Genomic DNA, 24,416 nt, shown 5'->3' on the forward strand with positions numbered 1-24,416 from the left:
AATCTCAGAACAAAAATATCACAGAGAACCATGCCCAGAAGTAACAGGAAACTAAAAAAATGCATACGCCACTGTAGGCTGCAGTGCTGAATACTGCCTCAGGAGAAATAATCCTAAGACTGGATGAATTATTGTGGTCACCCCAGATTGCTTTGTCATATAAAAGATGCTGCAGAAATTGCAGATACAGCAAGAGGCTCTTGCATTGCTTCACAGGCTAGGGAACTGGTATTAAAGAAGGCGGAAGGAAATTGTCCTTTCACTTCATTAAGACTGAACTGGGTCTTACCCAAAAGGTTTGGGCTCAGGTATGAGCACAGCACCCTTTGTCAGCCTCCTTTGAGGTCACGTTCCATGGTAGCCGTGGCCCCTTTTGCTTGTGCCACTGACCCAGCCTCAATTTACCAAAGTAAAGAAAGAGGAAATGCAGCAACTTTCTACAGCTGACTGGAGTCTGGTCTGTCAAAGAGCTTGTGTCCCTGCTCAGGCCTGTTAGCAGGCACTAGGTTTGGATATATGTGCCCTGTTTTCTGACTTGATTTTCCCAGGTTGCTGAAATGCTGTTTCAGTGTGACTGCTTTCACTCAGGTTAGCTTGGGAGGGAAAGCATGATCAGAGGACAGTTCCCTCTGTCTCCTCTTAATTCTCTCCTTCACTTACACACTTCACCCATGGCTGGAGCAGAGGTGAAGTGTGCTCCTGGTCAGGATGGGCAAAGATGACAGCCGACCCCAACCCAGCTGTGATGGTCCTCTGTCCCACAAGCACTACCGCTCAGAGCAGTGATCTGATTTAGCTCAGGGCTTTCCAGGTGTGGAAGTAGAGCTGCAGACAGTTCAAAGATTTCTTTCCAGCGTCTAAAACAAATCCATGCTGGCACTGTGGGGGGGCTTTCTTCTGGGGAAGGTGGGCAAAGGGATTTCAGGAGAAGAAAGTGTGTCTGAGAGGAATCAGTAGGACCCTGGGACAGGAGGGCCACGGTGAGGATGGGAAAGTTTGAGGGAGAGTGGGTCTGTGATGTTCAGCTGTGGTGGGGAAGTGGGTGAGAGACAGCAACATAAAGCCTGTGAGGGGTGGGGAAACTCTCAGGATGAGTGAAGCCCCTCTGCTTCTTCCAATGCACAACACCCACACAGGACCTGCAGGCATGGGTTGGAGCCATCTCCAGTGCTGCAAGAAGCTTTTCCTCCCCCAGCCTCTCCTACTCACTCTCTGCTCATCCAAGACTGCAGGGAAGGGAGAGAATGGAAAAGGGAGGAAAAAGTCCTGAAGGAGGTACCAGAAGGGAGACAGTGAGTGGCCCAAGCCCTTTGCTGTGAACCCTGAGCCCTTCTGAAGCCACCTGAGGGAAAACCTGCAGCAGCAGCTGTTGTGTCTTGATGCTCAGATGGACCCATTGCTCAGACAGAGCAGCAGTGCCAGAGGGTCTGCAAATATATGGTGCACATGTCTGGAAATCCCATCACCTTTGGTAACCCACAGGAGAGGTCTGATTCCTTACACAACTTGTCATGCTAAACATTTTGCCAATCCCAAAGGTCTGTTCTAGCCCCTAAACCTGCCAGAGAAACCAGTGTCCAGGCTTAAGAGAGCTGTGAAAGCACTCCTGGTTTTCTTGTTGGTATTATCATGCTAGAGCCCAGGATGCACCTTGGAAAGTGGCTCTCATTTCCCTGCATTGGAGTCCTGAAGCTTTCAGTACAATTAATCAACCTGTAAAAGTTTGCTGTTGTTTTATATTCCATTATTAATCACCACCAGCCTGGGTAGTTAGGTTCTTAGTGAAGTTTTGCTAAAACTGACTGGCGAATAAAAACATCACTTCATGAACAGTTTTCAGGTCTCAAAGTACTGACTGGCTAGAAAAAAAACCAAAACCTGTCAGACAAAATTTAAAAGAAAATAATTGTGTGAAACTGGGATCACATCTTACATTTCTCATATCTCCTATCTCCTGGTCATCAGTAACAAGGGGTGGAAAAGCCCTGTTTCATTTCCTCCCATGCCTAGTTCAGGGTAAGCTTTTTCATTCAAGGCCATTTAGAATCAAATAAAAACTTGAATCTCTGTCTCCCAAATCCTGGATCAGTGAATTCCCTCTCAGCTGAGCTAGACAGCTCTCTTTCTTAACTCTCCATTTTAAAACTTTGTCAGAACTGACACATCATGAGAAAACTCTTTGCCTTTGACAATGCATTAAAAATGTCCCAATTCCTTCTCTTCCTGATATTCTTGGCTGCTTTTGCTTATTTGAGTTTTGTTGTTTCAGGGGGAGTTTAAAGTAGAAAATAAGATTTTTAGAAGTATATGTCAGTGCAGTGTGTGTCTATCCAGGAAAAGAGAAAGAATATGCTGAAAAACTATGGATTGCTCGGAGCCAGCATTGGCCACAGCTTTGTAAAGCTTTCATGAAAAGCAAAATGTGTTTGTTAGGATTCAGGAAAACAGGTTTCCACAGCTATAATCAGATTCTAATTTTAACAGAATGCTTGAATCGCCAAAGGGCATTGCACTGTATTTATTGATTCTGCTTTGTTATGGGTTTTGCTGCTTTGTAAAACACTGCATCTGGATGCAATGTTCAGATGTGATAGAAAGGCTACATTAATCAGCGAAAGACCATGCCTGAGAAGTTTTCAGAATAGCAGTAGAAAATTTCACCAAGAAAAGCTCCTTGTCCCCAGATTTGTTTGGCCCAAGGAATGGTGGTGTCTCCAAAGTCCTCTTCAGCAGGGAAAAGGAGACCACATGCTCCTGGACATTCCCCCATTCCACCCCAACATCCAATAGCATATTATAGATTTGCACCTAAAGAAGGCATGTACTTTTTGGGTGGAAAATATCAAACCATAGTTGGGAGAAATCTCTGTGGGTGAAAACTACACCCACTCAGATCTAATTTAGTCTAATTTGCCCTTCTACTGAGTGGGAGTTACAGGTAAAACTCATAAGCTGAGTTTTAGAAAGCTTATCAGGCAGATCCAGGTCCAGGTAAGATCTTCATGGGACTTCTGGAAGTCCTTCGACTTCTGGAGAGTTTCTTTGAGTCTTAGGAGGGAAATCTGAAGGCATCTGTATGAGTAGCAAACAATTTAATTCTTACCATGATCCTGCAAGCTGCCTTCTCTAGCCAGTCTGGAGCAACTCACATCACTCTGGTCATTTCTATTTCTATACCTGTAAACTAGGAATAAAAGGGATCCAGCAATCACAGCTCTGAGAAAGGGTAGTTAGTACTGAGAGTAGAATACTGAAATGAAAAACATTCTATATTCTATGCACTACCACAAAATTATTCAGAATAATTTAGTAACTGTAATCCCCAGATTTTGAAGGCCAACAGGAATAATTTTCTGATGATCAAGATTTAATTTCTTCAGCTAAAGACCATAGGACTCCAGAGGTCCAGAAGCTGAATTAGAATATATCTGGTGATGCATCAGGAACCACAGCCTCTCTAGACATACCAACCACAGTGTGGCTGAAAATCTGTCGACATTATTGAAAGATTGCTCTTGTTTCTCTCTCATGGAGTTCATTTTCTGTTTTCATATTTTGCTGACTTCTTCCACAACATTTTCCTTAAATCATCTTTGAAGATTTCAATTTCCCAATTGTAACAAAATCCCAAAGCCACATGAAAACAGCATGTTTTATTGATAAAAGAAAGAGGGTTATGATGAATAACACATTCTCTTTATGTTTGTGTAAACTTCTTGATTAAAACATGGCAGGAGAGAGAATTGTCACCAAATAGGCAGTTCCAGTGATGTTGATATATTTTTCACACAAAGTCTATTTAAAAGATAAAAGCCTAGCTTTAAGAGAAAACATTTCTCATTAACAAATTAAAGACACGATGCACAGCTTAGGACATGGGTGAACAGCTGGTTTCCCCTGGTCTCTGATGGATGCAGCATCTCGCTCTCCACGTGCAGCCTCCAGCCACTGGCTTTGATCAGCTGCTGACCTGAGAGCAAGCAGCATCTCTGCACACTGTCAAAGCTGAGCTGTGCATTGCTGGACCCCAGCTAGTGGCCCTCTCTGCCTGGTGACAAGCCTGATGGAGGCTTCAGAGGCAGAAGTCTTCTCCTCAGAAAGTTCCCAGCCCTGCCACAGCCCTTTGCCAGATCTCTAAACTTTGCTCTGTGGGAGCAGCTGCACTTTCAAAACCACAGCGGGACATGTCTGATTTTAGACAAGAGGAGCAATTAGTAATTAAAAATAATAATCTTGAAGTGTTTGAGTTGTACTTTCCTTGATTGCCACATGCACAGAATCTTGATCCCACTGATAAATCTTGTACTTTTGGCTTCAACATATTAATGCTTTGCTACTCCAGAGTAGGCTGGAGTCCACAGCCTGGGTTTGTAGGTGGCACAAAGAATTTCCCTGACACCTGACCCAGTACTGCTCATTCCTCCTTGTCTGGAACAGTAATTTATAACTCTCAGAGGAAGCTGTGCATGACTTTGCTGCCAGCAAATTGTTTTAAAGTGAATTTTAACTAGTTACTCACATTTTGATCCTAGGCATTCCTCGAAGACAGACATTAGAGAAAACCTGTTTGTAGGCTTTGAGCCATTTCTCTCAGACTTTTTTTCCTCTCAGGGTATCAAAGCCTGCTGAGAGTCCAGGCTTACTTAGAAGTTAGTCTGATGGTAAAATGGATTGCATGTGTTAGAGTGTCATTCTCTGCTCTAGCATAGGTTCAATGAAAGTATTTTGGCGCCTCTCCCTAGGATGAGCTTTCAATACATTTCATATTAGCCTACAAAAATAATAAAACCTCATTGCAAAAGTGATATTTTATCTGAACAGATGAAATTTTTCCCCTCAGTATTCATATATGGAGACATTTTTATGGACCAAAATGAAGTTTTCATTAAAACATTCACTGATAAACCTTAAAATGCTGGAATACCATTCTTATACCCATCCTACAATTACTGTCTCTAACACCACAATTCAATCAAAAAATAATAATTTAATTTATAGGTACTTAAAGCAGAAAAGGAAAAATAATGCCTTCGTTTCTTTTCTGTTCTTGTGGATTCAAACTTCAAGTTTTCTCTTCACTGCTTCTTCTAGATTAAATGGCACATATTGATAATCTGTGGATGGGCAAATTGACTTTGCTATCACACTTTTTCAGTACATCACTAGAAACTATTGGCAGATGAAAAATTATGGAAGAAGTGGAAAGAGTGAGGGGGTGGGTTTTTTTGGTTGGTTTTTTTTGTTTGTTTTTCTTTTTGTTTGGGTTTTGTTTTTGGTGGGTTTTTTTAGGTTAGTGGAAAGAAGAATAATATGCCAAAGGGAACATCATTTCTCAGGTCATGGATTCTGTCAGGTTAGGGTATACTGTCCAAAGACAGTATTTCAGCCAAGAAAGAGGCAGGGAGAAGGGAAAAGGTAACTAAGTTCAATATCCAATGTTAATTTCAGATCCAAAATCTACAGGCATCCCAGGTTTGTAACATTTTCATATAAAATACATATTCGGCATTTTTATTTCTATAAAGGACTTAATGATCCTGTCCAAACCATAGATCTGAAATGAAATCTGCTACAGCGTGGTAGGTGCCACATGGCTCTGGGAGCAAGCAAATCTCTCTTAGGGCTGCCTTCAGATGCCATATCCCTCACAGCCTATATTAAAAGTCGTATCTTGACTCTTAAGGATTCATCTCAACACACTTTTATCCTGTTTAACCTGTACAAGACAGGGTCTTGTGTTCCCTTCTGGGAAGGACACATCCCTGAAGTCGCTGCAGGGGTAGCTCTATAGACCCTTCTTTTCACAGATTCAGACTTATTTCAGAATACTCCTAAAGTTTCTTGCTTTCCAAAGCTGGCTCATGGCATTTCAGCCTGGCTCTGTGCTGGTCACCAAAGAACAGTGCAGCAGGGATTTATCTGGCCAGCCACGCTGCCCAGCAGAGCAGACACATCCAAAGTGTTGACTGTGCTGTGATTCTCACTTCAACACCTCCAGAAATAGTAATGCTGAACATTTAGTCAGCATCTGGTTGAGGAAAGTGCATCTCTAATAACCATCAAAATACAAAGGCAGTCAAATGTTGACACTCTTCTTTCCACCCCTTTGTCTCACACTACTCTAAGGGAGCTTTATAAACCATGCCGAGGAGGGGAGGATCCAGCACTGAAAAAAATGCAAGATAGGCTGTTTTATTTCTTCTTTCCTGATGGGAGAACAGCCTCCACTGAAGCAGGGAAACAGAAAATGAACCTCTGAGGCAGTCATGCAAAATTTCAGACAGAGCCTTACTTGTGTGATTCTGTTTAATCACCGTCCATTTCCTCTTCACTCTTTAACTAAATAATAAATATGGAGTGGCTTTTTTCATTACCATATGAGCTAGAACTGGTCCTGGAGCAAATACGAAAATAATGGGTGAGGCTTGAAATCAGAGGGTTTCACTGATTTTAAATACAAGGCACCTGTCTGTGTACATTTCTAATCCAGTAATTAATCCAGCACCTTTTAATCTTAGGAACTCTCAGGAGTAATTTCCACATCTGAGCGTAGCACACATCATAAAACCACTCCAAATGATTTTTAAATTTGTCTTTTCCATTCCAATTTGAATTGACATTTTGTTCTGGTTGAAGTGGCAGCCACAGACGCCTTCTCCCCTGCAATTAGCTGAGATTAAGCAGTTGGAGAACCAGCACAGCGAAGATCAGAAATGCTTATACTCACTGATGTTTTGATCATACTGAACAGCAGAACAGCAGTAGGCTGTAGTTTGTGACTTAAAGATGCATAAATAAATATATTTCTGAGACTACATTAAAATGATCCGTAGCAGGCTGTGCCAGCAAGTGGACCACGTTTTTTTACTGCTGACAAGCAGCTTATGTGCTGGAGTCTGTCTGCAGCTTCAGTGCAAAACTCTCAGAGCCTCATCTTTTCCTTTGGTTATATCTTCCTGTGCTACTTAATGACATGCTAAAAAAGAACTCAGTGTGTTCCAGTTGCAGATTTGGATTTATTTAATCATTGGCAATCTGAAAGCATTCAGAGCTTTGGGTTATTAGTATTTTATATAAATGCCACAGATGATCTTTTGGAGCATGTGTCCCAACTGCCTCAGCAATGTGAGCAGCCTGAGACAGGCAGCATGGTATGAGGTTTGAGTCACACCCTATTCATTAAATTTAATAGCAATTGAACAGCTAAAACCCTTTATCTGAGCTGTGGGAGTGTGTCCTGGGGTGAGTGTGCACTGGCCACAAATGCCTGAATCCTGTCAGCCAGCGCCGACTGCTCGGCTGCACCCTGGGCAGGGCACAGGGACAGGGAGCAAAGCTGGACACATGGCTGAGTCAGTATGAGCCTTTGGAAACTGAGACTATCAGTTTGCACTTGCAAACTGGGACTATCAGTGTGCACTTGCACATTTCAAGTGCATTTTGGAAACTTTATTGTTCATTTTCTGGCACTTGCAGTCCAGATTGAGATGCTGTGAGAACAACCAGATGTAGAGTGCTTTGGCCTTCGTACTTCCTTCAGTCCTGAGAAGATCAGATAGACAAATGACAAATTAAATTACCAGACCCCCCCAAACACACAGAACTCTTTCATATCCCTCTCCCCAAAATTTTTTGGCTTTAAATTCTCCAGCTGCTCAACAGCTGTTTGCAATCCTGCTGCCGTTTTTTTCCCCTGAACTCACTCCTTATCTCTGTCAGCATATTGTGGGATGCTTTGCCCCTCACTGAGGTAACATTTATGCGGTGAAATCAAAGCCACATAAATGATGGGCTGCTCATCTTATACTGCAGTCACTAAAATTCCATAGCACTTACAGATGTCTTTGCACATATGGGAAATGTGGGTGTGTCAACATGCTGAATTGCTTGAATAAGAGAATAATCTCAGAGATCAAGTCACCGTCAGGTGAGGCTCAGAGCAGGAGCTGAGAAAGAGAAGAGAACCTAGAAAGATGGGAAATAGGAAAAGTGTAACAAAAGACAATATTTTTCTTAGAAGTTGGAGAAGGAAACAGTAAAAAATCATTTTATCGTGAGGGATTTCCAGCAGGTAGACTCCTGTGGTAGATCTTTCCTGAAAGGATAGCATCTGTTTTTCATAAATAGTTGTTGAGCAGTACCTTTAAATGAATTTGCATAAGAAGGAAGCATCATTAGCTTCATTATACCTGTGGGAAAGCTTAGGAAAAGAGAACTGGTTTGCTTAAAGTTACACTTTCCACCAGGCAAAGCAGCAATAGCCTCTTGAGTCACTCTTCACTGCTTCCTTGGCAGAGATCTTGCTCTGCTGTGCCATCAGTTCTCAGTATGTGCAGACAAAGGCAAAGTGGTTTTGGTAGACATTTCTCACTGTTGTTCAGCTAGATGTGTTTGCTAAGCAGAAGTGATCACTTTCTACTTTTGTTGTCCAAATTTCATGGTACCTTTCCCACGACTCTGTGGTTTAATAATAAAAAATGCTGCTCACCACTGTTTCATGTTTTTTAAAAATGTTTCCTCACAGAGTCCCAGGAAAAATATGAACCCCTTCCCAGATAGCTAACACAGTCCAAAGAGCATCCTCTGAATGATACTGCACTTAGCATCCCAGACAAGAGCGATGTGCAAAGGATCAACACACATGGTCATGGAAATGGTTTCCTGACAGTGTTGGCACAACCAGAAAATTTGAGAACAGAGGGATCTGAGACATTTCTGAGACTTTGGCATTTTTGCTTATTAATTTTTTATTTATTTCTCCATTGGTTATTCCCAGTTTCTCCCACAACCCAAGTTTGAAAAGCCAGAATACTCCAAGTCAGGTGATCACTGCAGTGTCTCCATTTGTGAGGTTCTGACAACTGGGCGCAAGGAGCCGCCACATCCCTTGCTGCTGGGATGACATGGCTGCTGGTGGGGGTGGCAGTGCAACAACCACTCTTCCCCAAACTCAGATGCTGTAGCAGCTTTATTGTAACAGTATTTGCAATATTAAGCAATAAATATAAACAATATTTTGTATATAATGAAGATTGAGTTTGGGTGGAAACCGGTTTTGGTCATGGCCAAGCAATCCATTAGATTCCTGTCCCAGCCCACTGCTGACATACTCGTACCCATCTTAAATTCTTAAAAAACAGGAGTGCAGAGAAGAGGCAATGATTACTGGAGGCCCAGCTGCCCATGTGCTGGCGGGTCACAGCTGACTTTGCTGCTTTACATGTGTTTGCTACTTCTGCTAATCCCAGTAGGCTGAAGCAATTTCTTATTCCTCTCCCTTATTGCAAACCACCCATTGGCAGCAGCCAGTCAATCCATTGCTTCCACCAACACTGGGGATGGTGCACAGAGCCAGCTGCTCACAGCCAGAGATGCCATCAGCCCCAAAGCCTCTGACACACTGGTGTTACTCAGTTGCAGAAGCACTCATCCCCACAGCCCACTGAGGACTGAGGAGTATCACCTTCACAGGTAGAAGCCTTCTGGTCCAGAGGAGGAGCTGGCATGGAAAAATACACAGGACAGCTGGCAATATGGGCGAAAGCTTCATGTCTGTAAATGCAGAGCTCCTTTTCCTTGAATGCAGAGGCCATCATGTACTGTCTTTTGTTATTTTCCTGTGGGCTAGAGGGAAACTGTGGAAGGTCTGCTTCAAGGAGAAGGTGATCCTCAGTGAAACCCTCCGAGGGTGAGGCAGTGAGCAGACCCAGAGGATTTCCTTGCTGCTCCTTCCTGTTCTTTTACAGCCAAAATACCCAGGAGTAAAGTAGCAGTGTAAAAAGTGTAAGAGTGATTTTGATAATGAACTTCAGTTTTTCTCTTTTCATAATAATGAAGGTGAAGTGCTTTTGAAATGTCATTATCTTCTGTATTTACTGCATGTCTGCAGGACTCAGTTCATCATGGCACAGGACAAGTGCTTTAGCTGCTTGCCCTGTGCCACCCCAGGGGCTGCTGCCTTGCACTCTAATATATAATATCACAGAAGTGATAAAAGATCTTGGTATGACACAAGGCCAGTACAAGGAAAGTACCTCACTTCAGGGAGACTGTAGGAGGAATTTCAGCCAGCAATGAACAACAAGCAAGTTTTGATTTGCCTTTGATCCAGAGTATAAACCATTAGCTTTTCGGAATTTTTCAGTGAAAATCTTATGGTAACAAATCAAAACCTCACTTCTGAAATTATTCGGGAAATGTCACTGAATATCACAGTAAAATATTAGACTGGTCTGCATCATGCAGCTGAGACTTTGGTGACCCTCACTGAACCAAGCTTTTCCAAATATTCATCCACCACAACTCAATCCTAAAATGGGAAATTGTACTGGTTCTTAAAAAGACAGAGCACCTCTCTTCTTTTTAAATATATAAGGGAAATAGAAGGGGAACATGAGCTCAGTTTGTGCTTTGTGTAAGCTTTGATTGATGTGAAAAGAAAACCATGCTAGGAGCATCTTCTTTTCTGCACTGCACTGCTTTCTTGGGCTGTTACCTCATCTAATTTTGCATCCAATTTAAAGGACCTTCACAGGTGGTTCTGCAAAATGCAAGCTATGGCATCAACACAGCCTCTCAGGTCCTATCGAAAAATATTCAGTTATTGCGATTCGTGTGTTTATTTTTCCCAGTGAACAGCAGCAAGCACATAGTGAGGAAATACCGTGGGCACCTGCGGACAAAGATCGAGTCTGGGGAAGGGACGATTCCTGTGCGGTGTCACAACGCAGCGCAGACGTGGGACGGCGTCCTGCTGGGGGAGCAGCTCATCACCATGTCCTGCACAGACAAAATTGCCAGGTACGTGATGGACACACATAGCAAAAGCCTTTGCATGTGGAAGCTCAGTGCCACAGAGGATTATGGAGACCAGTGGGAAGCAGCCAGCAGGTGCTGACAGGCCCTGCAGAAACAAAGACCTCCTTTGTATGCAAAAGCAGACCACATAAATAGGAGGGAATGTAAATTTTCCCAAATTCTCTGTGGATCGTTAGTTGCTTATTACAGTGTGACAAAAATATAAACTGTCTTTGCAGCTCTTTTTGCCAACAGAATTTCACTGTGCAAATAAAATACATCCACTTTGCTGTTCTTGGGTCATTTACCCCAAAACTTGCAAACCAACTATCATACAGATAAACTTAGCTCATCTGCACCCAATTGAATAAAGTGCCCTAAAAGCCACCAGGAATATTTCTACTATTTTGAATGTCATTGAAGAGCTCTCATGTCACAGCCCCCTCTGTGGGTTTCTGCTCTGTAAATACAACACATATTTATGTAGAATAATTTTCATGCAGTAAATATTTCATAATTATTCCCTGGTAACAAATAAAATGCAAACATATTCACCATTCTCAGTTTAGGGTGTTAACTAATAGCAAGTGATGGCTGACACAAGCCGAAATCAAAATGTGTGTGCTTGGTTACACAGTTATTGCACTATTAGTATGTGTCTATACATGTAGGTGTATTTATCTTCATGATTTATATATATATATAAAATGTACATTATCTATAGATGCAATTCTACATATAAAATAAATCACATTATAGCTATAAAAACATAAATGCTATGATCAAATTCTCTATCATACCTAAGAAGTCAGTTAAATTACATCAGTCAAAAATTTGGCCCAATTATTAAAGGCCAACATAGACACAATCTTTCCAAAAACATCATAGAAATTTTGTTTCATCCAAATGCATAAATTCTGCTCATAGCTTTAACTGGATGACCTACCAAGGCTAAATTAGTCTGTCAACTTAGCAAAGCCTGCCATTTTGTCACAAAAATGTAGAAGTGAACCAGCAAATGGAAATACTACCAGACTCAGAAAATCCACCCTCCGCTAAGTGTAATCATCACAACTTTTGTGCTTGCAGGAGGGATAAAGAGCGACTTCTGCTGCAGTGTTTTCATTTATTCATAAGGAGATAACAGAAAACCCAAACTCCACTGCGTGTATATGCAGTTGGTTTTCCAAATTCAGACTCATATGGACTCAAAAAACTAAACAATTTTATGTTCAAGAATACAAATATTGGATTCTCTGTGGTTTTGAATGTCATTAGCCAGTGAATTAAATATCAGCTTTGCAAACACCATTACATTTCCTATTGATGGGGATGTTGACAGTAATGCACAGTCTTGGGAGCTGGGTTTTCTCCAAGCACATCTGCTGAGCACTTTGAGTGAATCCTTTCATTGTTGACACACATCTAAACAGCGTTGAAGTCTGTGAAGAAAAAAAAGAAAAAGAATCTACCACAAAGTTTTTCCAAGATAAAAAAAATTTTGCATCTCTCTTCATTGACGCTATTATTTCAATATTGTAAGAAAAACTGCAAATTTTATTATTTATTTTCAATGTAATTCAAATGAGCTTGGGATTTTTATTGATTAAAAAAAAAACAAACCAGCAATCATTATTCCCCGCTTTCAACAGCATATGTTTACTCTCCCCAGTAGGGTGCAGTTAAAAAAGAGGCTGAGAAAATTTGCATTATAGTTTCTCCCAAATTTCAATTCACTGCATTAAATACCATCTACAAGAATTTTTTATCATTATTATCCTCACATGTAAGGGAGAGAAATCAAAGGTTTCTTCACCTGTCCTTTGTTTCAGCACATGTAGGACTGTTTTCTGCCTTCTTCCCCTCTGGTCATGGAGAGCAGAGGCAGGAAGAGAGTTCTGTGGAAAAAGAGATTTCTCTATGAGGTCCCTTTCCCCCTCCCACCCCACTAGAGAGATTGGTGCATGGTGTCTGTGCCTCCTTCCAGACTGCAAATATTTGCCCTACCACATAGGTAGCTGACTCTTTAAATGTCTGCAGGATGCAGGAATCTAGTTGCACATTATCTGGGCTTGTCAAGCAGTGAGAAGAAAAGAGATCTCGGAAGCTGAAATTCACATTTGTATAAGCAAGATTTGACAAAAAAAAAAAATCTTGCTTGTATGCTTTGGATTTTATTGCTTGTAAAAGTCCCTCAGGAGCACTGTGCTATTAGAGAATGTTTCCTCTTGAGAATCTAGGCAGTAGCTGCTAAAATATACATCATTTTGCATTATTTGCAAAGGACATTGCTATCAGAATATCAAAGACCCAAGAATGCACAGACTTACTGAGAAAAGCAAATAATATTCTATAAATCATGTATCTAACGATTTATGTTCTTTCTTGCTCACAGGAAAGCTATAAGCAGAGAGTGGTTTAATCAGATTTATTTGTTATTCAAAGACATTTAGCCATTTTTATTACTATCACCACAAGTTTGAGAGAATTTGATGCTTGGTATGCATTATCTGGGCTCTGTGGCTTTGTTGAGATTTCAGGATAAACACCCTGGCATCATACCTGTTCCTTCACTGAATTAAAGCACAAGCTCTTCTGGTGTGAATAGTCATTTTATTTGGCTCAGGCAGGGACTTATGAGGTGGAATTCTGCAGCTTCATTATAAAGAAGGTCACACTAGATCTTGGCTGTTCCTTCTGGCTTTAAAACCTATGCATTTATATGTGTAAATTTAAAGTTCGGAGTCTGTGAATCCCCAAATAAACCACCCTAAGAGAGCATCAGCTTTTACACACATGATTCCTGTGAGCCTCACAGTGCAGCTGGAGTGACTTCAGGCTCTCAGTGCCATAGGATTCAGGATTAAATCACATTTTTTAGCCCTAGTTCATTAATTACACTAACGCCTTTTGACCTTCATTCTCATCTGTAACATACATTGTATACAGTTGCAAAAAAGCAGCAATAACATGAGAAAAATAGTTTTGAAAATAATCATCTGTCTGGGGAAAAATTTATGTCATTTAATGTTTTCTTGATGTTAATCATAACCTATATTAAAACCTTTATGTCGACAGAGACTTTACAGCCCCAAGGGAATTTCAGCTTTTTGTGACAGCAAAATTCATACAATGGGCCAAATTAAACCTCTTTTCATCTCCCTGTCTCACACTAAGGCTGGACACAAGACTAGCTCATACCTTGCTTATTACAAGGTCAGTGCAAGGTTAATGCTGCTGCTAATGGAAGTCTCTGCAGACGCTGTTTGGGAGCAGACAAATGTTTGAAGGAAAATTGTCATATGCACACGCAGGCATGCACACACACCCACAAACACACAGAGTTAGGGGGAAAGGAAACAAGGATATCTCTAGAGCTTAGCTCTTCTTTGAGGATCTAAACACAGTAACCAAACGTTAGGGAGGCTCAGCACTACATTCTGTCTCTGACCCTCAGAAGTGTTCAGGACTGATACGTGTTCAGCTGATATGTGCCAGCTGCAGGGGTGGGATTTGCAGCATCCCCTTGGTGCCCCCAGGGCCTCAGGGACACTGGCTCTCTGTGTCCTCTTTGGTGACATGGTCTCCAGGTGCACAAAGCCAGCCCAGCACTGAGCATCTCCTCCCTGCTGGCTTCGCACAGCACACAGTGTGTACATGTGATTTTGGTAACAGATTGGCAGGTAACAATTCACATGGTTGCGTATTTAAAATCGGCATTTCCAAATGTCTCTACTTATTCCTACAGCAGAAGAAATACCAAAGTCTGGGCAAAATATCAAAGATCTACGCACTTCTCTTAAGTCCATTACCCCTCTGGACAGACTTATAAGGGAAATTCAGAGTCTGTCACAGAGGAGAGAAACCACCTTCCCTTTGACACACTTTGTCCTCTGACTCATGGAAGGACAGGAAGTCTGAGCTTCAGGCCAGTCTCCTTCCTTCATGGCTCATCCTCTAGGGCCACCATAACTCAGATTTAGCAGCAGACACACCTCCCTTTTGATTAAAGTTTCCTGTTCCATGCTCTGAGCTCATCAAGTTTACTTATGTCATCACCAGCACCTGGGTTCCTTCTTCTTCCATGCAGAAAACTAGAGAAATTATTTCTCCCAGTGTCAACCCTTCTGAAATAGCAGGGTGTTCTGCCCTGTGCAGCTGCACAGACAGGTTTGGTGCCATTGCCAGTGGTCTGGCAGAGAGTGGCTCCCAGTGGTGCTGGGAGCACAGGGAGGAGGCCACCACGGCTCCCCAAAGCACAGCAGACCCATGGCACGAGCAGGTGTCCCCAGGTCCCCTGTCACCACCTCACCTTAATGTGTGCAAGATGTTTTGAGGATCTTGGTGCAAGTATTCAACGGTAGGCTTTACTCCAAAAATTAATTGTTATCTGGGTGTCCCAGGAGAGAGTTGTGCATTGCACTGCTCTTCCCCAAACCCTCTTCCTTCATAGACCTTGGCCAGGGGACGGGACACCTCACACTCTGGCCAGGGCAGAGCATGTTAGATATCGACCTCATGTAGTTACTTTGTAGAGAGGCCAGCCTTCTGTGCAGGAAATTTGCATCTACACACACAAAGATTGGATAAACTTATTCATAAATGGATGAGCAGATGCACTTGTCCTCTTTCAGAGTCCCCTTGCAGGATGCAGGCTGAGGAATGTACTTTGCATTGTGCAGCATTTGCAGGGAGCAATCCTCATAAACACTGTCTTTAAACAGCACATAAAAGCCAGAATTCAGTGTTTGTTTTATAAGCTCTGGCCTTAAAATTGTTTTCTTACTACCACTTCTCAAAAGGTCACCTTTAAAAGTCTGTGTATTTTCTTGCCACCAGGTAAATGGTCATCTACTTCCTCAAACTTCACCAAAAAAAATGACATTCAGCCCAGAAGTAAAAAAAGACCTTGAATATCTAAATTAGCTCACCTACGGAACAACATAAACGGTAACAAAGGACCTCCAAACTTTGCATTACATCATGAGCAGTCCAGCCATGTCCTATGGCTAAGGTTTGTGGATTATTTGGGCCCACAAGCTAGAGAATAGGAAAGAATCTTTATTGAGAATATGTTCAGAGTATTACAAGGTAGTGTAGCCTCAAGGCACTTTTTCAGGATTTAGCAGTGGGAGTCTGAAGTAGCATTTTATGAGTTGAGCACATTAAGCTGTATTTAAATGTAGCATATAAAAATGCAAGACTAAAAGTCAGTGTTAGAAATTGGCATTCTTAGATCTATTTTAGTGTTAGCCTGTCGACCAGAGCCATTGTTAACAGAAGGCTGAGCCTGACAAGGTAACTCTTAAGAAAAGCTACTTCAAAGGCTACATATTAATGCAAATGAAAATCAATTAACACAGCTAGATCTTCAATTAGAGATGATTTGTGCACACGGTTTGTAATTCTCTCTCTTAACCCCTTTCTGTGTGACTGAGAGTTCAATTTCAATCTTTCACCACAAGGTGTGTTCCAGAAAACACACATAAACCACCCACTGTTACAATACAGATCAAAAACTAATGCACTGGTTCCAGTTTCCAAACCAATAATAGCTAAATGGTCGTATAAATAGGAACACTGCAGGTGTCCTGCTGAGCACATGCCACCCTGAATAACAATTTATGTTGTGTGAAGCATAGCTGGAAATATTGGTAATAGAAACTGTGGTACAGGAGGTTAACAACACACCAAGTGGATAAGACTTAATGCTCTTAATAAAAAAAAAAAAAAATTAAAAAAAGTCTTTTACAAAAAGCCTTATCAAAATAAGATTTGAAATCCATCAGCAGTGCTTTTTAATGGGCAAGGTTTCCAAAGGTCTTTCTTCAGTCTCTGAGCATCCATGGCAGCTGGACACAGTTCCCTGAGATGTTTTGAAGCATCAGGCAAATTTCTCCTCATCTCAGTTACAAAGGGGTTCAAATGATGGCCTTCAGTTGTAACCATGTCCACATCAATGCTGGAAACACCAGCAAAGGGCTCCAGCTGTCACATCACATCTCAGCAATGGGCAGGAGCTGAGCTGCAGCCCTCTACATCCCCATGGATTTGCCTCCAAACCCCTTCCTCAGTATTCTCATCACCCCTTTTTCTGTTGGCCCAAAGAGGGGATCATAGACATCTCGTGTGGTGAGGTGATGCTCCAGCATGTGGAGGCTGTGGTGTGGTTGTGATGTGGGGACACATTTCCCTGCACACCTTGCTGTGGTCCCAAGCTGTCAGGATTTGGGAACTGGGGGGCTCTGCAGGGGGGGCCATGCCCTGCCTGCTCCTTGTCCAGAACTGGGGGAGCAGGGCATTTAATTAAAGAAAGGCTGCCTGCTCTGGGATGCCTCCCAGCTCGTCACCAGCAGTTCTGTGATTGACAAACAGGCAAAAATATATTTGTTTAAGGATTATCTATATTGAAAACTGGACGCAGGATTTTGTCTTTGTAAACAGTGCAGTAATATCTGCTGTTTGAACAAAAGGAAGGGTATACTTTCCTTCCATTTAAAGCTCCGAAAGCTCCCTTATTTGAGGGAAAAGGGAAGACATTCTGTTTTATTTATCCTGCCTGCTGAAGATTTGGGGATTTTTAAATAAGATCTGTGACTAAGGGAGCAGTGGGTTGATTTTCACTTTATTGGAAGGGTTATTACAGAGCGCATAGCATATGAGTTATTAGAGAGATGCGTGTCCTTGAAAACAGCCCTTAAAATCTTGCACAATTAGGAAAATTCAGAATGATCCAGCGTATTTCCTCATAGCGAGAAAAGTCACTTTGATATATTGAGAAGCCAAAATGTAACACTGCATTGCTTTGAATAATAATTTTATTTTGAAAAGCCACATTTGAAGAGAGCCCTTTGTTACAGATGGAAACACAGCTACTTTCATGGACCTAAATTAGGCTACAGAGAAATAGCTTCTTCAGAATTAACACCCTTATTGATAGCTTCACTGTTGCTCAAATGGATCTTTCCCTACCATCTACCTACAAATAATTCCATATATGTTCATGTATCAAAGGACCAAGTCTGTACATTAACCATGTGTGTTGGTCAAGGGATAAACAATACACAGGATAAAAAAGACCTTTCCCCAAATATTTGTCTGTAAAATCAATTGTTTCTGCACAATACTGAACTGGCTGCCCTCCAAGGTAGGGCTTTTCATCCACAGAGCAGCAGCAGAATGAGAAACTGAAAAATTTCCCCGACATTAATGTGCTTTTCCTGTGCTCTGAAGGACAACAGCAGCAGTGCTGTTTTGGCCAGCTCAGTACAGGACCCCTCCTTTCCTAGAGAGAAACAATTGTCTTCAAAGCAAAGCTCTTCTTTGCTCCTTCATCCCATTTCTCTGACTGGGTGCTGCTAAACCGGTGCTGAGCCACAGAGCCACTGTACACGTGGCAGTGCCATCACCCTCGTCTCTTTTCACACCACATGGGGAACCAGCAAGTGGTCCCCAAATATTGCCTTCTTACTGTCAGCACCTCTCCTGATTTCTCAGTCCTTGCTACCTTAGGACTGTCTGGTTCTGGGACAGTCTCTTTTGGCACCACATTCTACACATCAGGCAGGACTTGCTGTTGTGCCCACATTCTTTGATAGGTTTCTTCTCCCGTGGTGTTTTTTTTCAGTCTGGTTGCTCTGTCCAATTTGTCTTGGAGTCAAACCCTGGGGTCAAAACCCACAATGGGTGATAGAGAAGCTTCCTCACCCCTATACCTTCCTGTGCCTTCTTCTGGAATGGGAAAACAGGGTTCTCTCAAGGGACAACAATTGCATCCAGAAGCCAAAAACTCTTACAGACTTCAGCAGATCTTACTCCCTTTTCTGCCCTGATTCCCTAGGGTGCAAAAATGGGACTTTATACCTTACCAGTGCACTGCAAGGATTAATTCATTTTTAGGGAATGCTTTCAATACAGAGGGGGTGAGCTGATCACACTTATATTGTGATTTCCAATAATCTAATTCCATTGACATTAGAATCCCTTTTCACACTAGGATGAATATGTCCAGAATTAGGTAGAGAAATACCTCTAAAGGAAAGGCAGGTTCCTTGTAATGAATTTAAATTAAACCATCATTATTACCTTGTAATTTATGATCTGAACACAATTCCTTATTTTGGTTAATAAAATTCAGATGATTTCTTGTGATGTGCATATTGGTGAAATCCCAATATTTTTGAACATATGTTGTTTTCTGTTTAGCTGCTTTTCTTCTCTCCTTCAATCAAATATGTAAGGCTTTTTAAAGGAAATTTTAAATTCTGAAAACAGCACTGATGTCTTACAAGTTTCTATCTGCACAAAGATATCTGTAATTTTTTTGCTTACCTTAGATGCTGGTTGAAGGCATAGTACTGTCAGCTGAATTCAGCTCTGTGTTCTTAAGCTTGCATTATTAATTTTGCATCATGATAAGTTATTTACTCAAAGAGGCAGCTAGTTCTTTCCTTTAAAAGTGATGTTATTTGCAGAAATGACCACACTTTTTTTTCCCCAAATGAAGTTATGCAAATCTGATCGACTAAAGTAAATGTTTCATAAAACCAATGACTGTTTAAATTGTGGGACTAAATTGTTTGTATATAAATATTACCTTTTATATTTCATTTGAGTTTTATGTAGATGAACACATTACTTTAATGGCCTGCATTTACAGAGGGAGACAGGGAGAGTCTGACTCTGAAATCCTCAGCAGCCAGATGGCTGCCTTTTCTTGCATGAGATTAAAAGATGTTTCTCATTCACAGCCCTGCTTCGGAGGCAAATTAATACAGCCAGCTAAATTGCTTGTGTTTTTGGAATAAAATTTAAAGAGAACTTTTTAAAGCAATTGGTGTCACAGGTTCCTAGAGCAGATTGCTCTCCAGGTACAGCATGCTGGTTTTAAACATTCGGTAATTAATGGAAAGTATTCCGTGTTAATTGACTGCTTCAGGAAAGGGAAATATAATGACTCCTTATTAATCATGAAAAGAGACATACAGTACGGAGGCACTGCAATAATTGCACTAACGGTTGAGAAATGTTAATTAATGAAAAGAACAATGATGTAAGAAATTAGCACCATAATGCTTGCTGCTGATGGAAATTCTGCTTTAAACACATTATTTAGCATGGCAGCCACTGGATGATGCCTTGTATAGCAGACACGTCATACCCTTTCCTTCAGTCAGCTACCGAGTTCCAAATGTTGCCGGTGTTTTTAATGAGCTAAAATATGCTCTCCAAACCACATTTTCTGAAGCATTTTCAGTTTGAACTCCTGAACTCAAAACTATTCAGACAGATTGACAGTGTTCAACTTACGTAAAAATGTTATCCAAGTGTAAGAGAGCCTGTTAGCATTTGTGTGGTGGGAAACAACTTCTTAGATGAGCTGAGCTAAATAGGTTTGCCAAGAAGATAACTGCATCATGACTTCTTTCGCCTCTTTAATTTTTCCACTCATTAACCAATTAGCTGTCCCCTGAAGAATGTAGAGGCAAGCATGCTGTCATATTGGTGCCTAGCTTGATGTAAAAATTCATAGGCTACTGATATGCAGAACTGTTCTGGCAACTCCACCACCGGTAGCACGGAGATCTCAGTCATTACCAGCTGGAAGGTCCCAAGGTTTCTACCATCTCTCTGCTGCACCTTTAAGGCAGCAACAGGGTGAGATGTATCTGTCACTCTGAACACTTCAGAAAAGGTCAAACTATCAATTACAAATAAATTTCTTTAAAGCCTATATCTTCTCTTCTTTTTCCTATTCAGGACCAGGATTTAATTCTCATGGATGTCTTCATATTTTCATGGTCATTTGTGCAAAGAAATGTCAGCCTGTAAGACATTCAAAGATTTTGGGGGAATTTTGGCCACCTAAGTCATGTGTTAGCTCGGCTGTATGACATGGGGATGGTACTTATTTTTGACAAGCAGCTAATAAAGGTAGAATAACAAAAGCTCTCATTCTAGCTCTACCATTGCAAGTGAAACACTATAGATGCAGGGAAAAAAAATTAAATTCTGCTAGAGACATGCTAAATTAACATCCATCAAACACAAAATGCTTCTTGATAAGAGGCCTGTGTTTGCAGCAATACAAGATGGAAAATACATCCATTAAGTGAACAGCACCACAGTAATCTCAAAACCTCCTGAAGGGGTAATCAGCCCATGTCTGTATAATGACCCAACAGTGCTTTATGTATCATAGGACAGGGACTGGAATAGTTTAATTCCTCATCCCTCTAACCCATGTGCTGGAATTTTGCTGATTCTCCCAGGGTAGCTCCAGTATGGCCATTCCTCCAGCCATGTGTCTTATTGCTGCCGAATTTTTTTTCAGGTGGAACATCCTTGGGCTCCAAGGCGCTCTCCTCAGCTCCTTCATCGAACCCATGTACTTGCACAGCATCATTGTGGGAAGCCTGTACCACACTGGCCACCTGTCCCGGGTCATGAGCCATAGGATAGAAGACATTGGTCAGCTGCCAGCCTCGTACCGGCGCAATCAGCTGCTTCTCAGTGGTAAGCAAACACCTGCCTGCAAGACAAATAATCCCCCCTCCCATCTCTAGTCATGCTGCTTACCAACAGGAATGCTTTTTGTTTGTAAGTAGACTGTTAACTCACACCTTTTTTTTTTTTTTTCCTGAAGAATATGAATTTGTAGAATGAAGAAACCAATGTGTTTAAATCCAGTTCCTCTTTCATTAGCAGCAGGCACAAAAAAGGATCATTAGTGGCTACAAGCTGACTAGGAAAACAACCACTGTACACTGAACAATCAGAGGGAAAAAAGAAGTATGACTAAGTAAAACATTTCTAAACACCAGGAGGAAACTTCCAGTAAATTTTAGGTTTAACTGTCTTCAAGTCCTCATGAAGCATGTGAATGCTAAGGGACACCAGTTCTGCACTGGCTTAGATCCCTATTTTAATCTTTAATAGTTGTTCTTTGGGAGGATTCCCTGAGACCTCAATATGATGTCAGTGTCACAGAGCTGGGAGGTCAGAACACTTTAGTGAAGTAGCCCATAGCCTTTCAAAGTCCTCTGAGTTCTTTAGTCAGAAGAGTACTGGTTCATATCTTATCTATTTCATGGACTTTTTTTTTTTTTTTATATGTACTTGTGACAAAATTTGTTTGGCTGAGGTGGAAGTGATAGTTTAGCCACTGGGGAAATTCTCAGGTTCTGTGTGGTTTAGTACATCTGGCAAGTGTAATGTGCATGTACGTGTTTGTAAGGTGAACAGGTCAAAAGGCTTATCCTTTTCTGATCAGCTTATCTCCATTTTTTAACTCTTCAGTGCAGCTCACCAAAGACTGCAGTGCAAGTGAGCAGGAAGCTTTGATCCACACTCTCTCTCTAGTTTATGTCCCCACTGTCCCTCCTGCCTGGTCCAGCATGGGCAGGCTCAAGCCCCCTCTTCCTTCCCACATGGCATTGTGGTAGGGAGGAAAGAACTCTCAGTAGGCCAGGAAATACCTCCCCTTTCCCAAATCTGGCTGTTATTTTGACAACACAGCCCTGGCTGCCAAGGCCACTGCGTCCCCCACTGGCAAAGCAGATCTCATCCTCTGCCAGCCCTAGCATACTGTGAATGCACCCATACATTAAGATCAAAGGCACACACAATTTCCCTGTATCTGCAGGATGTATAGGGAAACCCACTTCAACTGTTGAAGCATTGAAAACACAAAAATAGATTTTGTAAGAGTTTTCACTAGAGAACAGCTATTGCTTTGCTGCGTTGGTCTCGCAGAGTAAAAGCAATGGGTCGTACTTGGCCAGAGTGTGCACGTATGAATGTCCAAGAGCTGTTGCCAGAGATTTCAAGGGAATAAGAAATGCATCAGAGGGGGCCTTGTGTCGCTTAAAATATCTGCATGTTTCAGTGCTGTCTTCCTCTTTCCCAGAGGTTTCTGTTTGGAAAAGCATTTGCTTCGGTTTTGGGTTGTGTCTGTGGGTTTTCCTCAGCCCAGGAGAAGCAGTGGGAGGAATCTATCTCTCTCTCCCTCTGCATTGTTTTTGTCTCTAATGCCATTATTTGTAATCTTCCCTCCCCCCACAAGTCCTGGGGAGGCAATGCTGATTAAAACTCACATTGCTGAGGCTTATACTGCAATTCTTTTTCCTGGGAAAACCTGCCAGCAGCATATCCAGTGACTAAGGAGATGGGCGCCTAGAAAAGGCCTCTCCAAATGCATTAGAGACCAGACCTACACAATCTCAGCCAGGCAACTCCGCCTCCCACACTTGTCTTGGACATCAGGACTGCAGGAGTCCTTAAATTACAAGGGTGTCAATTATTTTGCCACTTGATCGTAGCAGTACAAACATTCCAGTGGAGAGGAGAGTCATGGTGTGTGATGAGGTATAGTGAGATTAACTCCTTGGCTCCACTGAAAAATAATCAGTGTGGTTTTCTATTCAGTTTTCTACCAGTCCCAGATGGAACTCTACTCTTCCACTGAGATTACTCCTGGGTATAATTTTTAGTAGAAATGCCTTTTTTATATCCTGTTCTCTTAAGACTGAGGCTGTTTTAAAGGGTATCCTGATTGGTTATGAGGTTTTGCTGGGACAGAGAGGAGAGAGAGGACAGATTTCAGTTCACATCCCACAGTACCCAAATTCATATAATTTGTGCAAAGATATTTCTTTTTTTTTTTTTTTCAAATCCTACTGTCTTTTGTTGTACTCTTTGTTGCGTGGATTTTAAGAAGGATGTTTTACGCAGAGGAGAGATAGTAACCTAGATTATTTGAGTGTTACTTTCTAAAAAAATCAAAACAACTAATTGTCAAAAGAAAAACACGGAAGAAATTTTTTAAAACAATAAAAATATCAACAATCAGAGAACATATCCATGCTCTACATTTGTCTGTTATGACTCTCATGTTGTTGTTTTTCTTTAAAACCTCTTCTTTTGCATTCAGAAAATGATGTGAAAATATCTTCTATTTACCTAAATACATGTGTTATATATGATAGCTGGAAAGAGAAAGCATAAGAGCCAAAAGAGCCCAGAGGGGTTTCCAGGTACTGGGACCAGCCTGGGCTACTCTCACAGCCCCCATCTGATGGGCACCCACAGCCTGCTCTCCCCTCTGTGCAGCCGTTCCTTCTCTTCCTCTAGTCAGGGATTTCACAACATTTTCATTTATTTAGTGTCCCGTGGCAACTTTGCATGGCAGGGTGTTTGCTATCATGCTTTTTAGCACTCAAATCCTCTAAGCTTTTGGGTGCTATCTTGACAGAGAGTGGTGCATAATGTCAAACAGCTGATTTTGATCTGGTTGCATCTTGTTCTGTGTAGAGACGCTCCAGCAGCACTGCAGAGCTATCTGATTTTCAAGCTCTCAGTTTAAATCCTGTTGCCTAGGTGAACCGGAGTTTTAGATGCAGACTGATCTGTTATCTCTGGGGGGAAAAAAAAATTGAAAGAGGTATTAATACAGTGTTTACAAATCCTGGGTGAGGTTATGACTTAGCTGTAATTCTCTTCTACACATGGTAGCGAGTTCAGTCCCAGTGACTGAGATGATTTCTGCAGTTCCAGCTTTGTCACCAATACAAAGCGAGTTTGCCATATAATTTTTTCCCTTCAATGGCCACCTTTCTCTC

The 24,416-nt window shown here is 41.6% G+C and overlaps 1 protein-coding gene across 1 annotated transcript in view; it reads left to right on the forward strand.

Annotated features, from left to right (window-relative positions):
- ADARB2 (adenosine deaminase RNA specific B2 (inactive)) overlaps positions 1 to 24,416 on the forward strand; it is a 305,396-nt gene that overhangs the window by 273,366 nt on the left and 7,614 nt on the right. Inside the window, exons 7-8 of the mRNA XM_066200443.1 lie at positions 10,632 to 10,800; positions 21,131 to 21,312. Coding sequence (XP_066056540.1) covers positions 10,632 to 10,800; positions 21,131 to 21,312 — 351 coding nt within the window. The remainder of the gene's footprint in view (positions 1 to 10,631; positions 10,801 to 21,130; positions 21,313 to 24,416) is intronic.

This window comes from Chamaea fasciata, unplaced genomic scaffold, assembly GCF_029207755.1.
Source record: "Chamaea fasciata isolate MVZ Bird 193981 ecotype frontalis unplaced genomic scaffold, bChaFas1.0.hap1 SCAF_1, whole genome shotgun sequence".
In the NCBI taxonomy this organism is placed as follows: Eukaryota; Metazoa; Chordata; class Aves; order Passeriformes; family Sylviidae; genus Chamaea; species Chamaea fasciata.